This window comes from Epinephelus moara, chromosome 9, assembly GCF_006386435.1.
Source record: "Epinephelus moara isolate mb chromosome 9, YSFRI_EMoa_1.0, whole genome shotgun sequence".
Lineage (NCBI taxonomy): Eukaryota > Metazoa > Chordata > Actinopteri > Perciformes > Serranidae > Epinephelus > Epinephelus moara.
In genome coordinates, this window is record NC_065514.1 from 24,433,650 (window position 1) to 24,452,134 (window position 18,485).

The 18,485-nt window shown below is 40.7% G+C and overlaps 1 protein-coding gene across 1 annotated transcript; it reads left to right on the forward strand.

The window, feature by feature from the left end:
* Positions 1-984: 984 nt before the first annotated feature.
* On the forward strand, positions 985-11,567 carry LOC126395552 (alpha-synuclein-like). The gene is made up of 6 exons (XM_050053097.1): positions 985-1,272; positions 1,680-1,839; positions 1,995-2,024; positions 3,788-3,918; positions 9,950-10,024; positions 10,804-11,567. The coding sequence occupies exons 2-6, from the start codon at positions 1,719-1,721 to the stop codon at positions 10,822-10,824; spliced, it is 378 nt and encodes a 125-aa protein (XP_049909054.1). The 5' UTR covers positions 985-1,272; positions 1,680-1,718; the 3' UTR covers positions 10,825-11,567.
* Positions 11,568-18,485: the final 6,918 nt, after the last annotated feature.

Below are 18,485 nucleotides of genomic sequence, written 5' to 3' on the forward strand. Positions count from 1 at the left end.
AAACCTCCTGAACCATGGACACTGAAGAATCCTACCTGGAATAAGTTTCAGCTGGTTACAATCTGCATTGCATTACATGCCACTAAATCTCCAACACATTTTCATTCTGACCTCGTCACATATTGACGTCTGGTCATGGATTTTTCACATTGTGTTGGTCAAGTTTTGCCTGTCTAATGCATTGTTTTCTTTCAAAACACACTTCCGTTTTCACAGGAAAATTAACATTTACATACAGTCTCTTTCAAAATAAACACACTACATGGATACAACACCGTGATTGACGTTTTTTCCTTCAACAACAAACACACATGGTTGGATTTAGGCAACAAAAGCACGTGGTTAGGTTTAGGAAAAAAGATCAGAATTTTGCTTTAGAATCTTACGGGACACAAACACAGCTCTCTTGGGTGAAAGTCGGTGTTTGTTGGACACTGGATCTGTAAAGGGACTTTTCACAATCTTGCAACCCCAAAATTTGTTGTTACTAATGCTGTATAACTGATCTTTAAAGCATAAATTACTTCTGTGTCACTAAACCATACACTCTTCATAAGGTGTTGCAACTATATGAACATAAAATTTTAGTCTGTTGGTTTTTTGAGAATAAAAAACATAAATATATAAACAGAACAACTCCAGGTGACTTAAATGAGTGTATACACTGGTTTATACAGTCAGCCAATTCCAACATGGCCTTTTAATTTACAATGCAAAAGATTCCCCAGGGACCCTGTGTGCAGCTGTAGTTAACATCTTACTCACATGTGGGAACAGTGAGTAGCCCAGTAGTGTGATCTTGCATAATTACAACCTGCTGTCACTAATTGATAGTTGGGCCGCAGATGCATTCAGCCGACTGGTCTTTAAAAAAGCCTACAGCACCTACACGCTGTGGGCAACCCACGTAGAGCAGAAAAGAGCTACGTAATCTTGTGTGTGTGTGTGTGTGTGTGTGTGTGTGTGTGTGTTAGAGACGGACGGACGGACTGACAGCGGAGCATCTCTTCTCTCGCATCAGCATCACGGGGTCTAATCGCTCTTTCTCCGTCACCGAGGCGTAGGAGGCGTCTGTCAAACCTGTGGAGCGTCTGTCTGTCTCTCTGTCTGTGTCCGTCTGTCTGTTGGGAGGACACTACTACACACGTCGTCTCTTAGAGTAGTTGTAGTTGGGAGACAATAAACCGGTTTTACTGCTCTTAGGGGGAAATCTCGACTGTCATCCCGGAAGACTCGCCACATTCTCGGCGTAAAGGAAGTTGAAGCGAACAGGTGCGTAAAACACGGCTCTTTTGCTTTTTGGTCTTTTTCTCCTGCAAATAATTAAAAAACCCTTTGTTTAGAAATCTCACCTGCAGTATTGTTTTATTTCCCCCATGGCATAGCATTATAATAGGTCGCTTTCCCTTTTTTTTAATTTAATAAATCCATTCATGGTTTCTCAGTTGGGCTGTGACCAGTTCCTACAGGTGGGATTTTCAGCAGCCTCAAAGCATTGCTTCTTCTATCAACTGCTCAGATATTTCAGACGGTGATATTGCTTTGACAAAAACCTTTCAGAGAGAAAAGTAGGGCGGCGGCATCGTTTTTGTGTGTCTTTGTGTCATGCGTTTTATTACCGAGCGCTTCAATCCGGGAGTGCCTTCTCATCATTGCGCCTGTTTTTGACATCCTCACAGCTGTGTGTGCGTGGTAATTTGGGAGCCAATCAAGCAGCCATGGACATGTTTAAGAAGGGTTTCTCCAAAGCCAAGGATGGGGTCTCGTTGGCGGCTGAGAAAACCAAGCAGGGAGTGACTGGAGCAGCTGAGATGACGAAAGATGGGGTTATGTTTGTCGGTGGGTGCTGGGAATTGATGTGATTGATGATGATGTCACGAGAAAAATTGGACAGACAGCTTTCATTATTCATTATCATTACTACTAGTATTTTTATTACAACTGCTACTATTCGTGTTTTTGACTAACTGAGCTTCACCTGCTTTTTCTTTCAGGTAGCAAAACAAAGGATGGAGTCACAACAGGTAATACAGTCAATTCAAGCTTCACTGTGTTTGTTCCATTCTCTTGTTAGTCTGAAAAAAAATCTATATTGTATAAATTTACACATGTTATAAATCCAGCCCCTTTTTTTACACAGTCTTTGACATAAAAGCAATGGGCTAATCTCATTGAATCCTCAGGTGGTCAGTAAGAGAGATACAGGTTAGTAAGTGCCATATTTACTCAGCACAACCTGCCGTACTCCCCGCGGGCCATGCCTTGCCATTTCTCATACATAACAAGCAGAGAAGCCAAGGGAGACTTCCTGTCATATGCATCCAGGGAAATGGCTGTGTTGTTGCATCATAGCTGCGAGTAAAGTGAGTGTTTTGGAAACTGGGATTAGACAGAACGTCTTATTAAAGCCACTTAATGAAGGAGGAAGGAGGATTTTTTTTTTCCCCCTCCCAAGCAGCCATTAGACCTATGATCTAATAATCTGCTTTCAGGAGGTCCACATATGATGCCTTATAGCAAAGTGCAGCTTAGTTGTGATGAACTATCATGTGTAACACAATCAGCATACAGTGCAGTAGCCTTTATGACGTGTGACCCTGTGTTAAAGGTTGTACGTGACCAGTTCCACAGAACGTAGATAAAAATGTAATGTGTTATATTTATGTCTGCTGTACTGTCCTGCTAATAATCTCGCATCCTTTTGAATTCAACATGTGTGCCCTTACGAAGGCCCTGATCCCTAGGGTGTGCACCTCTGGTGTAAACACAGTATTTAGCTCTTAGTGACCCTCAATCCAGCACTTGTTTTAAATGGATCTGCAGATGCATTATTTACATACCTGATTATATCAACATAGATATTTTTAAGCCTTACCTCAAGAATGAAACCTCACTGGTTTTAAAATTCTCATTTACAATTCACTTCCCTAAACAGTTTACATAAAAATCACACAATGCACATGTAAGATCAGATGCACCGATATGCAAAATCCAACATTACCCAGCAATACATTGTTAAAACAGTAAAAGGTGGGATGAAACTAGGTGTAGTCTATTAAAGGAAGAATGCCGCCACGCTGTTCCTGAGGTTTCTCATTTAACCCACACTACAGCTGCTGATCCAGTTTTAAATTAATCTGCAGGGCGTTCCAGGTAGATGCATTAGAGTATTACAGTAATGACTTTTTTACTTTTACTTTTCATTTCGATGCAGAAAGTAGCTTTCACCACATTTAAGATCTTTCATTCAGGTTTATCTCAAAGCTACAATATGCTATATTCAAGAAGTGCGAGATATAAATGAGATTGTAATGTAACCTTTGAAAGAAGTATCAAAATCTTTCTCACACAAATAAAGGTATAACATTTAATATGTTTAGGGGTATTGTGGCAGTGAAACAAGCTGATTATTTTAGTATGTGACAATCCTCACCTTCATGCGTCTGTTTATTTGTTGGACTGTGATCACCAAGTGTTGGATTGGCATTAGATGTGTGTAGAACTGCCTATATGTTTGATGACTTTACCACCTTCATCAGGTTAAACAAAGTTACATAAAAGTAAAAGTAGGTAATCGTAGTCATACTAATTTCTATTTTACCACTGCAGATTAAAGGGCAGGTGGCAGGTCGACTCAAATTACAAACTACAATTAAGCTTTGACATCCAGTATTGTGAGATCTGTGTCATGTTTATTTTCCAGCATGCTTATCCTCACAGGTATTGAGGCTCTATAGAGCTACACCCTCCTCAAATGCTTCTTCTTCTTCTTCATTTGTCTATACAGCTGTGACTGGAGTGTCTCAGGTGGGTGAAGCCATGGTTACCGGGGTTACCGCTGTGGCCCACAAAACTGTGGATCAAGCAGGCAACATTGCTGTTGCCACCGGATTGGTCAAGAGGGCCCCAGCCAAACAAGTACGAAAAAATCTTTTTTTAAATCAGTATAGGTATCATTGTCTCCATCACGCCTGGGGAGTTATGCATTTGGTTGTGTGTGTAGCAAAACTTTAGAGCAAAAGGTGTTTCTGGCAATTGGCTCAGCTAAAAATAGGAAGCCTTACTGTCTGTTGCAAGCAGGCCCCAGAAAAGACGCTCAGCCTTGCAGCTAATTTTTTCCAGTGGCCACTCATGGTATTGCAGTGAGAAAATCCCCTGTGGCTCGAAATCAACCCGATCTCACAGAAATACGTGAAATGAACACGACCTTTTAACACCGCGTTCCGTGGTGGCGGCACGTAACACCTACAGAGGTGTCCTCCAGTGGGTGTGAATTTTCGGGTCAGACTGTAACGTGACTGATGAAATATCATTGTGGGCGGACACCAAGAATTATATATAACATCAAGAATTATCTATAAAATCAAATTCCAACAGCCAGATGGGCAACTAACCAACTATAGGGCTGAAGTTCTTAGATGTTGCTTGTGTGATGTGAGCACTTCATACATAAGACAGGATGATCCACTCCAAGTTGTGAATTATATTATGGGATGATGTTTTGATAGTCTGGTCATTTACTGTCACTACCCCCTCCTAAAATGTAAGTAAAACCTAGGTAGCCTTAGCCTTCTGACTTCCTCTTTTCAAATGTTGGGTGTTGTAAAGAGACAGACATATTTGAATTTCTAATGGTACATAGGGTGTGTTTTAATGGACTGTAAAGTGTTATAGTCAGCAGCACAGCACGTCATTTGACTGCATGCCTCCAAGCAACGTTGGCCTTTATATATCAGTCAACCCCTGCCACTAGAAACACCCACCCAGAGGTTTGGAAATTAAATAGTTTTTAAAAAACAGTTTTACCATCTTCTGAAATATGTAAAAATAAATAAATAAAAATACACAATTACACCATATTAGCTTGTATTTCCCTAAATAAAAAGTGAGAATAATTCAAATTTTAGTGCAATTTTACACCTTCAGAAACTGTAGTTTGCAGCACAACACATCCCTCCATTTCATGACAGTGCCTGCCAGCTGTAACTCCTCACTGTGTCAAAATGGCCTCCTGACCTTGAGCCATTTGTCATCACTTTTCATATCTGTTGTGAGTCTTTCTTCTCTGAAATGAAAGCCGTTACGTATTGTTAGCTTACCTGCATTGTTCATTTTGTCAGTCTGGCCATCGTTTGTCCAGAGGAGTAGAAGGAGGAGGCGGTAAAGGCAGTTAACTGTAGCAAACAATTTACTGTCGCGACACAAGTCAAATATGAAGAATGACTTTCGTCTCCCCTCTCCAGTGGGTTCTTTTGGCCCTCTCCTCTCTGGCAAGGCTTTTGATAGCTGTTCATGTAGATTTTTGATACAGTCAGGGCTGTAGGCACCATTTAGGACACACTTGAATAGAATTGCTGTTAATAAATATAGGAGCTGGTATTTATCCATTACAATCCTGTTTATTTCCAAAAGTATGATTGAATATTTAACTAAATTAATGCAGAACAAAACATGATGCAGGGTCACGCCCCCCTCAGTATTTAGAACATGTGCATAAAAGTAGCAGGGGACTTTTATTTTGACAAAATTGAAAAAGAAAATAAAGACATTTACACAATGAATTGATGCAGAAGAGGCACAAATTCGTGCATAAAAAATTCAACAAAATGTAGGGAATTAAGTGTTCAAATTCTGGCAGAGGACTCCCAGACCCTGTTTCTATAGGTGTCAACCCATTGTTGAAGTGAAACGTTCACCCTTGCATTTACATTTAACAGTCTCTGAGACATGTCTTTGACCGTAAATGCAGTCATTCCAGTGTTATCTCATACAATCGCACTGCACTTTAGGTACCTTTCAAAGATATGGACCACTAGTGGCACTATGGAGCATTGTGTGTTCCTGTTTAACTCATGCACACGCTCAAGTACATAATGCAAACTTTTGTCATTTAACAATAGCACACTGATCAACAGTTAGTGGCTGGAACGGACATCCAGGGAGCTAACTGGGTAGAGCATGTACTATAAAGCAGAACTACCAACAGTAGCTTAGGTTTGAGTCTGGCCTGGGCCCTTTGCTGAGTGTCATCCCCTGTCTCATTGTCTATTTATTGAATAAAGCCGAAAATGCCAAATGGAAATTCAGAACAAATGGTATCACTTCACCAAAAAGAAAAGTAAACATGGTCTAAACATGGACCCCAAGAATATACATACATACTGAATGTAAAATAAAAAATAAAAACCTTGGTGCTGGATCTTCAGCGTACACAAGATCCCCAACCTAAATCTCTCAATTTTCACTTTTACTTGACACCAGCTCCCACCCAGCCAACATATGTTTGTGGGCCCCACATGGGTTATGCTGGGGCTACCTGGGTACCAAGTGGGTATGGGCCCAAAATGGGCATCTTATCTTGGGCCCACTTGGGTAATATGAGTAGATCCCAAATGGGTACCACATGTGGGTCCTAGTTGGGGCCCTAATGGGAAATGAGTGCACAGGCTCAAGATGGGCAACATGAATGGGGCCCATTGGGTATACCAAGTGGGATAGACATGCGCACACACAATCAATCCCATATATGGTGATTACATGGGTCCAAGATAGTGCATGAAGAGGTAATCAGTGTATGGGTGTAAAATGGGGAAATATATATGGGGCCCACTTGGTCAAACGATATGGGTAAGAGAGGATATGTGGGATCAAGTTGGGCAGTAGGGTGGGACGCCTGTGGGTCAGTTGTATTGGTTGCATATGGGCAAACACAGGTAAAACCTGGCTGTAGATTTTTATTAGCACAGAAACTCAAACAAGACAAACTCTACAGGAGGAACAGGTGGCCCTCGTGTTCCTGCTCTGCTGTTTTGTTACCTCTGGTCTTCTTTAGTTGTCAAACCATAGCAGTTACACTTCCCCGTGGTTTATATCTGGATTAATAAGGTGGCAAAATTGGATGTAATTCTGAAGGGATGACTACATTTGCTTGTAATTACCCTCCTCTCTCCTAACATCGCTGTGAGTAGCAGGAAATTATAAGCCAATCAAATATTTCCCAGGGCAACACCAACACTTGTTTGTTGTGATGCTCGATCTCCTGTCCCCTAATTAGCGATGAAACACAATTTAGACTCCAAGAGATAACAACACACACACACACACACACATGAACACACACTTCTTTAGCTCTGCTGTGATTAGCTGTGATTAGTGAAAAGTACCATGTAAAACGATGAGATAGCAAAGAAATTATCAAGTTATTTTTCTGCCAGTGGCGTCAACTGACACCTGAACAAGCAGTTCTTTTATTAAAGCAATTAAATTATTTTTCGCCCCTGCTGCTTTCATCCTTCCATGCTGGCATTTACCAGAGTTGTTTTTATAATCAAAAGACGCTCGCGGTATTTCCCCACAAACATCCAATAGAGTCTTTTTATCCTCGTTAGCAGTTGTGTTTTTAAGGCAGCTAGATAGCTTATATTCACCCTGAGGGATAGAACACTGATGGAGCTCCACCTGGTATGTGATCAGCCTCTTTATGAGGAGCCCCGACGAGCCAAACTGGCAGGCAGCACAGACAAACAGATGGACAAACAGACACAGAGTGGACTGACGGATGGAGAGATGATGGAGTGACTGACAGAGGAATAAACAGATAGATTTAAATCAATATATGTGGAGAAATCCTGGTATTCCCAGTGAGAGACTGACATGCAGACGGCAGCAGACTGTGCTCATTTAACAATCATTCCCAGGCGGCTCAGCCATTAAACATTCATATTGATTTCATTTAAAAATTGATGCCAAGTTGAGAGAGTGTCATCAAAGATTGTCTCATGTGCACACACACACAAAGACACACGAAAAGAGGATGGTGGGAGTCTGATTAATCTCCTCATCTCGTTGTTTGACCAATTCATCAGCTGCTGCTGGTGACTCATATCAGGAGACAACAAAGCCAGAAAGGTAGAAGGAGAGGAAACTGACAATGAGACAGAGTGGTAGGATGTGCGGTTGGGAGCTGTGGAGGACGCACGACAGGAAATAGAAAATGACTTCAGCAAACAAGTCTTATTGCTCGGATCTTTTTAGCAACATGCAATAAAACAGGCTCCTGTATTTCACGTCTCTGAGAAGTAATTTCTGCATGAAACAATACAGATTGTAGGTGAGGTGTTGCCTTGGTTTTGCTTTGGGAGATGGTTCACACAGATATTTCGGGTTTGATTTGTCCTGACAAGTGAACAAATCTTTAACTTTTGGCTAAAGTTTAATCTGACCACAGTAAAAAGACAGGTTGGTGTTTATTGGCAGTCCAACTATGTGTTTGTGTGTGTTCACATGAGCACACATCTCTCCGGCTCTGCTGGGAGAACAGATGGAGGCTTGATGGGTGGTGTTAAATGCAACAGCAGGAGGACAAGGTGCAATAAGTGGGTTAAGGTTATGTCAGCCGCCGGTGAGCGCGTCGCACACACACATACACATGCACACGTCAGCACACTGTGACCGCACCCCATTAAGGAAGGTCAGTTCAATGGCACAGTGTAATCAAGGCATCCTTTCAGCCAGACAGGAGAAGCGTCACACACCCCCACCTCGCCTTCTTCATTAGCACTTCATGCCTCGTCTCTTTCTCAGCAGCCCACTCACTCGGAATGACCACCAGTCACAATGATGGTTAGGAGATGATTGCAAGTGCCTTTTAATGTATAAATGGACAAAGCACGAGTAGGGGGAGGGTTTCAGTGGGGTGTTTACATTCTGTGTTATATAATATTGCACAGATTATGACATAATGATAGTAAGTGCACCCAGATGTTGCAGCTAATGATTGTCTGCATTATTGATTAATCTGCTGAGTATTTTCTCTATTAGAGGTCTAGTGTGTTGGGAGAAGGGGCATCTATTGGCAGAATGTTTTCATCAGTTTATAATCACCTTTAAATAAGAATCATTGAGTTTTTTGTTACCTTAGAATGAGCTGTTTGTGGGTAGATTTCCTGTTCGGCGAATAAATCCCAGAAGCCTATGCACCACACTAGCAGATAAATGTTTGTACCAAAATAGTAAAGTCATAACCAAACGAATGCAGAGAGTCTGTACCGTATTTTTGCATCATTTATTCTCCCCTCAGTCCACAAGGATCCTAAATGAACACAGTGCCTAAGACTGCCCAATTTTATGACCTTATATTCACTATGACTATGACATTTTACGGAAACTGTATTTAATATAATTGAATGTGACAAATGATTGATTCATTGATTGACCTCTTCTTTAAGTTTGTGTTCAAATCGTATACCTTATTTTCACAATGAAATGTACTGAAACAAATATAAACGTGATAAAAAAGCAATTTCTTATTTTGGCTGGTGAAAAATGTTGTTAGCTGGTAGAGTTTTTCACATATCAGACCCCTTGGTCGGTGAGTCAAAAAGTTAATTTCAGACACTGGTTGCAATGTTTCAGCCTCACTGCTTGATGCCACTGAATCCTACACCCTAGAACTTACATCATTTTGTCAAAAAAAAAGTAAGCAAAAATATTGCAAAATGTCTGTGATCATTTCCCACAGTCCAAGGTGATGCCTTCAAATGTCTTGTATTGTCTAGCAACAGTTAAGTGTATCCTCATACAAATATTCCTATGATATCTTACAAAGATGCACATATAACAAAGATGTCCCCTAGGGGAAAGTCCTGTGTTTGTTTGACCCATCCTCCAGCCCAACCAGCTTTGTTATGCTGAGTTTTGCTCTTTATATTACTTCCTATTTTACTCCTGTCGTCGTATTGGTCACATGATCCCTGCCTTCACAATGACATCGGTTATATATGAATTACTGGCTCATGATTCTGGGGGTTTTATAGACATTCTGGTTCATAACTTTTTGCTGGCATACAAAGGAACAGTGTGTGAGAACAGCCTGTTCAAAACAAAACCAATTACATTTACTATGTAACACAAAGTTACAAAAAAAACTTTTCCCTTTTGTCTTTTCCAGGGTGATGAAGCCTCAGCAGCACAGCAGGAAATGGCAGAGTCACCGATTGATACTGACCCTGCTGATGTTACAGAGGTAAGAGACTCCAACAGCAACTGGCTGACCTAACCTACAGTCAATAACAGGAAGCTGCATTTCAAAGTCGCAAACCTGTTCAATAATCCTCCAAAGCTGAAAAAAATTAACATTACCAAGGTGAAACCATGTTAAGAACAAAGACAACGTGACAAGGGACGGTCCACCCCAAAATCAAAAAAGAAGAAGGGAGTGTGCATCTACTCACGGACAAGAGGCTTGTGTTTGTGACAAAGCAAGATGTATACATTAATGGCACCCTCCTCAGCTGAGCTGTAATGTTAGCTAGCTCAGTGATGCTAGGTGAGCTAGCAGTAGATGAAACTTCCTTCTGGGAAGTGATACGGTTGGTGGGTGTAGTTCAGTAGAAACAAAATAGTTCCTACATGAAACTGCTCACAACAAGGTCTGTGGATTATCTTGAGTAACCAGGTCATGATTTCTGGAAAGAGACATTGCTGTTGAGTTTCTCAAATGTATTTTTTGGTGCTTTGAGCACCACAAGCCGAGTGCCATAGAGTTCCATTATATTGGAGAGAAGGCAGACATCTCTACGGCTGATATCTCTAACACGCGACAACTCACACCAGTCTAGACTGATATATAGCACTACAGATAAGAGGAAAGACGTGTATTTTTGATTTGGGGGTGAGCTGTCCCTGTAACGGGTGTTGTAACATTACCTCAACTGCTTTACACAGTTCCTGATATGTAATATTGTAACGCTGATAGTGATGTTTCATTCACATTAACCCCCACCTCTCCCTCTTCTCTCTCAGGACGACACCGATGAGAACTGATCGAAAGCTTCACAGTCAAAGATGATTGATCAGTGATCAATGACCCAAACATTCCATGTCGCTCTGCCAAGTCCCGTTGTGCCTCGTTTTGGTCCTGTATGGAGTCTGTTACCAAGTCTGTATGTGTGTGTGTGTTTCTGTTTGTGTTGTTACGTATGTCTGTACAGCAGTATATGTGTAAATGTTGTAGAGAAAGAGAGGTGTAGTGTGAGTGTGTGTGTGTGTGTGTGTGTGTGTGTGTGTGTGTGTGTGTGGTGTGTGTATGCGTGTGCCTTTTACACATCAGTCCTGAAAGTTACCAGCTGCCATTTACAGTGAGTAAATGTCACTGTGTGTGTGTGTGTGTGTGTGTGTGTGTGTGCGTGCGTGCGTGCGTGTGTGTGTATATGTATGTCATCTGTCAACTGTGTGGCTATGTCAATAACTCAAACATGGAAATATACCACTTCAAGCACCTAAGTGTCTCTATATAAATGAACAATTTACAGTGATCTGTTTGAAATGGAAGCGTAATGATATTCTCTATTTTGGTCTGTATACTGTCACTGTTTTTTGCGGTGGACTGTAAAGTGCTGAGCTGTTTGTGCATTCATATTGTATTTTTTCAGTTATCACTGTTATAAGGAATATATCTTGTATTGAATGGATTTTTGAAAACCAAGAGCATGTCTAACTATTCAGCTTAACCGCTGTGATATGAATTTATTTGGAGTTAAATGTTGAATAAAAATATGTATAAAACAGTGTGTTGTTGAAGTTGTGTTTTTATCTGTTGTTAAAGGTGGCAAAAAGAGTTAAATGTGAACTTTTGGGCTCTCCTCACCATCTCAGCTAATTCCTAAAATTGCTTACTGAGTTTGTGTCGGGGGGGGGAGAGCCCTGTCTCACTCCGAAGTCAACGAAATCTGGCGCTTGGGCAATGACTTGTGGCGTCAGAAACCAACGAAAAAAGGCATCCTGCAATATTGGCATGGTACGCAGCCGGTTGTTGCAGTTTAACGGTAGCGTCAGGGGTAAACGCGGCAGGGTGGATGGGTGGACACATGGACCACATCCTTTTGTTACCTAAACCTAAATGTGTTTTTGTTGCCTAAACATCAATATGCGGTGTTGTACCGACGTAGTGCGCTAATTTTGAAAGAGACTGTATGTAAACATGATTTCCTGTGAAAACGGAGGTGTATCTTGAAAGAAGACAATATATGTAACAGGCAGAACTTGACACACCAGAACACCAACAACCAACGCACCCAGGTTACCTTGCATGTTATATCTGGAAGTGGAAATATGTGATGAGGTCAGAGTGAGAATGTATTACTGTGTTGGGGGGGAAAGTGCTCAATAAATTCAATATTTTGCCTCCTTTTAATTTTTACATTAATGTTCTCAAGCTATGATATTTTTATATACTATGGGGCAGCTGTGGCTCAGAGGTAGAAGATGTCATTCACCACACTGAAGATCGGCAGTTTGATCCCATCCTCCTTCAGTCTGCATGTCGCAGTATCCTTGGGCAACATACTGAACCCCAAATTGCTCCCAATGGCTGCTCCATTGGTGTGTGAGTGAGTGTGAAGGGTTACTGAGTAGCAGGTGGCACCCTGCACAGTAGCCTCAGCCACCAGTGTGTGAATGTGTGTGTGAATACTTTCTCTACCACATCCTTAGGTATCTGTAGTATGCTCATGTTATCATGCTTATTGAAAGTTATTGGTATACCTATATACCCTGTATTCATGTCTGGTTATACTCTGGTACTCATATATAGTCATCCTTTGTATGATGTACTCATTGTGATATACTTGTACTCTTAGATAAACGTCTGTCTGTAATCACCCCATTATATTGCATTTGTCATTTCTTTACTGTATGCAAATTGAGCCTTTTTAAACCCTGCACCCATGTCTGTGTTAATGTCTGAAAGCTGGTAGAAAAACCACAGGAAATTGAAGATGGGTACTGCGGAGAACTTAACAACAGTTGCACTCATTTTTCTTTTGTGCACTCACATATATTATATAGCCTATTCATTAATTAACATGCTCATATAGGCTACTCCACAGTTAATAATGACTTTATGTACTCAGTTACTCACCTATAACACTTTTTAATTTATCCACATGAAATCATTTGTTTTATTTTATCAATATATATAATCATTCTTTTTTTATACTCCACATATGATCTTCTATAGTCATTTTTTTTTATCATACTCTACATGTTATCTTATGTAATCACTTTTTATTGTATCCACATAATATCATGTCTTTAACATTGTGTTTGTTAAGGTTGTCAGAGAAATAGATGAAACCTGAGCCCCTGATTCTGTCTGCCTCAAAAAGCGAGACTACTCGAGACACGAGACACCAAGCGGAAATGTGGGCAGATACTCATCACACTGGCAAGTCACGATATAGAACATCTAAATTGGCCAGACAGACTTGTTGGTTTCTCTCTGAGGTTTTTCATTGCTGAAGCCACACATCAGGCAGATTTTTTTGGGGGCTGTGGCACGCGTCTGTTTTTTTTCTGATTTTGTTCTAAATAAAAAAGATAAAATCTTGTTGAAGAAGAAGATTCTTTTTTTTCATAGCCTGTTGGCCAGGCTTGATCCTCTTCCCAGCCTTATGGTAAGCCCCCCTCCCTGTGGTGGCTAGAGGTTAATCCCCTTAACAGGTCTAGATGTGGAGGACCAGAGTTAGGGACCTTTAGGCACTCCTTCTAGTTCCGCAAGAAGCAGGGATCTCATTTAGAAAAAAAGTGCATAGGATTCATACTAAAAATATACGTACAGACAAAAGCCAAAAATGGCGAGCGTCAAAAAATGTCTGACAAGCTCTACAATCAGGCTTCCACCTCACCATCTGCGTCACCAATTTCCCATCTCCAAAATGTTCGTAAGCATGGGTCAAAGTTTCTTCCATCAAGTCTTTTTCTACAGATCACAGCTTTTGCGTGGGAAGTGGCATACGCCTCTCTCAGGCCTCATTTTGTGCGTTTGTAATGTTTATAACCCGAGACCCCAGGGCTAGGCCATAGGGTGACTCAGCTAAAGGGCTGATCCCTGACGGTGAGGCCTCCCCACTCATGTCTGTGGTGAGCAGGAGCGAGAGTGACGCATGTGGGTCCAGTGAAGTGACCCTCCTTCGGTCTGAGACCAAAATAGCGGGGGCTATCAGCAGGTAGTGCCCTGTGTCCACTCACCCATATTTGTCTCGGTAACAGGGAAGAGATAGCTGCAGAAGGGTAGTCTTAACATTTCATTTAAATGCCCCTCTAATGTTTAGGCTAGGGAGGGAAGGCAACCCCATTGTAAGTCTTGCTCCAGTGCTGCTTACACGTAGAAGGAATCATTACCTTCTGGATTGGGCCTGCTGCGTCGTCAAGGCCCAGCCCTCCTGCTGCAAAGGGACACCCCAAGAGCACTGGTACCCGATTTGAAAGAGTCTCAAGAAGACTTGAGAATAGATGTTTCTAAAAGAATAGATGTTTCACCATCTCCTCTCACCAAAGGGTAGCTCTCTCTCAGTGACACCTCTGCGTTTCCACTGTATGTTGACATGACAAGAATTATCACAGAGAATTGTTACTAACAATATTAAATGAATATTATATGCTATGTAGGCTAAGTTAAATGAATCATTGCAAGTGTAAATTAAGAAAGTGTTACATTGTGATGCGGTCTCATTATTATTATCTCATGAGAAAGTAGGACAAAAGACAGTCAGAGACAATGATGTGTGTGTAAGTGTGTGTATATGCACTTGTCAGCTAGTTGTAAAAATAATCATTCAGGGAACAATGTGCACCATGGATGGATTGCTGAACAGGCCTACCAACTGTCATGGCCGCCCCTTCCCCCTGCAAAATGTCCCTCAAATTAACACATACTAACTGGAAAGACACTTAAAGTAAACACACAGAGACAGAAAAAAAACAAAGAGACACAAAATGACCACGAAGAGACACAAAAAGACCAAAAAAGACACAAATGACCAAAAAAAGACAGAAAAGGACTAAAGAAGACACAAAATGACCATGAAGAGACACAGAAAGACCAAAAAAAAACACAAAATGACCATGAAGAGACACAGAAAGACCAAAAAAAGATACAAATGACCAACAGAAGACACAAAGAGACACAAAATGACCACAAAAACACCACAAAGAGACCCAACAAAACCAAAGGAAGACAAACAATGACCAGAAAGAGACATAAAAAGACCAAAAAAAGGCACGAAATGACCAGAAAGAGACATAAAAAGACCAAAAAAGACACAAAATGTCCAGAAAGAGACAAAAAAAAGACCAAAAAAGGACTCACAATGACCAAAAAATGACCAAAATGACCACAAAGCAACACAAAAAGACCAAAAAATGACACAAAATGACCAGAAAGAGACATTAAAAGACCAAAAAAGGACACACAATGACCACAAAAGGACCAAAAGAAGACATAAAGTGACCACAAAGAGACACTAAAAGACCAAAAAATGTCACAAAATGACCAGAAAGAGACAAAAAAAGACCAAGAAAGGACTCACAATGACCACAAAAGGACCAAAAGAAGATATAAAGTTACCACAGAGACACTAAAAGACCAAAAAAAGACACGAAATGACCAGAAAGAGACAAAAAGACAAAAAAAGACACGAAATGACCAGAAAGAGACAAAAAGAAGACCAAAAAGGGACTCACAATGACCAAAAAATGACCAAAATGACCACAAAGAGACAGAAAAAGACCAAAAAATGACACAAAATGACCAGAAAGAGACAAAAAAAAGACCAAAAAAGGACTCACAATGACCACAAAAGGATCAAAAGAAGACACAAAATGACCGGAAAGAGAGACAAAATGACCACATAGAGACACAAAAAGACCAAAAAAAAAGACCAAAAAAGACATAAAATGACCAGAAAGAGACACAAAAAGACCAGAAAATGACACAAAATGACCAGAAAGAGACAAAAAAAGGCCAACAAAGGACTCACAATGACCACAAAAAGACCAGAAAAGACACGAAATGACCAGAAAGACACAAAATGTCCACAAAGAGACACACAAAGACCAAAAAAGACACAAATGACCACAAAGAGACACACATATACCAAAAAAGACATAAAATGACTACAAAGAGATACAAAATGACCAAAAAGACACAAAATGACCACAAAGAGACACAGAGACCAGAAAAGACATAAAATGACCATGAAGAGATACACAAAGACCAAAAAAAAGACAGAAAATGACCACAAAGAGACACACAAATTCCAAAAAAGACAGAAAATGACCATAAAGAGACACACAAATTCCAAAAAGACATAAAATGACCATGAAGAGACACAAAAGACCCAAAAAGACACAAAATGACCATACATAAACACAAAAAGACCAGACAAGATGCAAAGGAATTGCAGACACAAAAAAGACAAAACAATCACAAGAGATTTAGAGGAACTGCAAAGAGACATAACAAAACCAGAAAAAAAGTCTGTGTGTCTTGCTCCTGTGTAGGAAAGGTGGTGGCACCTTTTGCATATTTGTGCTCTGGGGCCCACTGTCCCTTAAACTGCCCATGATGTGCACCAGTAACAGGTTGCTGTTTTAAGGATTTGAGTATCTGCCAAGATATTAAATGATATAAGGGTTCATGATTAAATGTACTACTGTTATTTTCATCAGAACAAAACGTGTCTTTTGGCATTCTGTTTACAGGCAGTAATAATGCTGCCTGCATCCACTGAACCAACCAGTATTACAATAAAACATGTTGGCCTTGACTACAGTATGTGCTGTACCCAGCTGTCCAGCAGCAGCCTGTATGTATAAGAAAGAAAGACGAGACAGACATGCACTGAAGGTCCGTCCTTGCAAACAACTCCTCCAGCATCTTTCCTCCGAGAGGCAGTTCTGCTTCATTAACACCAAGACCGATGTCCCATTTTCATTCGCCCAGCATCTTACCACAGGATATGGGTACCGCACATCCATCTACAGCTGCAGCACATCTTTTTTTCTTATTTTTGGTACCACACTACTTGAGAGCAGGTGTCTCAGCGGTTGCTGAATTTGAATTTTCTCCACAGAAAACAAGCTTAAAGCCACATTTCTTACAGATGTAAACATGGCCTATGTGAATCACTCCAACAGTTTACATAAAGATCGGTACTCCTGAGAAAACAGAGTGAGTCATTTCATTCTCTACTTTTCAATTCCACTAATGACTAATGAATCCTGCAGAGAGGCCTGGACTTGTACACGTCTTCACTTGTTGTTAGTCCACACCACACGTCAGCTGTTTCTTGGAACACCCCTGCAGACTCAAAAGTAGCTGATGACTTGTTATTGTTCATCATGGCTTCATGCAGAGACAGGTACTGCGACAACATGACGTTTGTATTTCGTACTTTTGCTTATGTCATGACTCAGCATCCAGAATTTATTTCTGGCCATAACTCTGACCTGAGAGGAGATCCTCGGAAGACTTAATACTTTTGGTGTCAAAGAATCATGTCCTTACAGTACTGCTTTTAATTGTTCAGACATATACTCACCTGCATTACAGCTACACTAACATGGTATTACATCTATACAAACACACATATCCCATAAATACCTTTAACGCTGTGTTAACGAGCTGTAACCTTAAAAGAGACCATCCTATTTTCTATATTATGTTACATTGTCAGAAGTCTTTGTGAAACGTGGCCAAAGTTTCAAATAATGAGGTAAACTCTGTGAGCAAAAACCTCAGGCTTCAGATTGTTCTGAATACTCTATTTTCAATGTTTTTCCCTACTTTCAAGACAACCTGACAGATTTGTTTTAAAGATTTTTTTTGGAGCTTTTAGGCTTTTATTTGATAGGACAGTGGAGGTATGAAGGGGGGAGAGAGAGGGGATGCAGGACACAATCAAGCCTACAACCGTGGTGCCTACTCTACCAGGTGAGCTCAGCACCCAATGGATGGATTTCTTTTTATGGTCATCTACTCGAGTCACATTACTGCAAGTGTGTACATGACGTGGCCTACACCGCTACATGTAGCTACATGCTAACGTCAGGGAAACATGTAAACTTGGTTGCCGCTATTTTATATTTGTCCCCCATTTCGGATTATACTCTTGCTGGAACATGCCTGGTTGAGAAGATAACAATTTTGATGCTTATATTTGTGATTTTTTTTCCAGGTAGAAAGTGCAGCAATACTCCATTAGAGTCATTCCCAGGATGCCATAACAAGACACGGAAATCCTGGAAATGCTTACCAATCAGAGCAGACTTGGTCTTTTTTGGTAGCAGGGGTTCAAAAAGAGGGGGTTCAAGATTTTTATTTATTTTTTTATTGCTGTTGTTGCTCTCTGTAAAGCGTGTTTGAGTATCCTGAAAGGCGCTATATAAATCAAATGCGTATTATCTTACTATATAATGATGAAAACTCTGGCTGTGTGTGTGTCTGTGTCTCTGTTCCACGTTTTTTTCCTCACTGACTTGGTCAACCCATGTGAAATTTGGCACAGTGGTAGAGGGTCATGGGAGGATGCGAATGAAGCAATATTACATCAATTGGTCAAAGGGGGGCGCTATAGCAACCAATTGAAATTGCAAACTTTGAATGGGCATATCTCATGCCCCGTATGTCGTACAGACATGAAACT

Excerpts from the sequence above, each read along its gene's own strand:
- LOC126395552 (XM_050053097.1), top strand. The coding sequence starts at position 1,719 with ATGGACATGTTTAAGAAGGGTTTCTCCAAAGCCAAGGATGGGGTCTCG. Across the intron at positions 1,840-1,994 it reads AGATGGGGTTATGTTTGTCG|GTAGCAAAACAAAGGATGGA; the intron begins GTGGGTGCTGGG and ends TTTTTCTTTCAG. Across the intron at positions 10,025-10,803 it reads ACCCTGCTGATGTTACAGAG|GACGACACCGATGAGAACTG; the intron begins GTAAGAGACTCC and ends CTTCTCTCTCAG.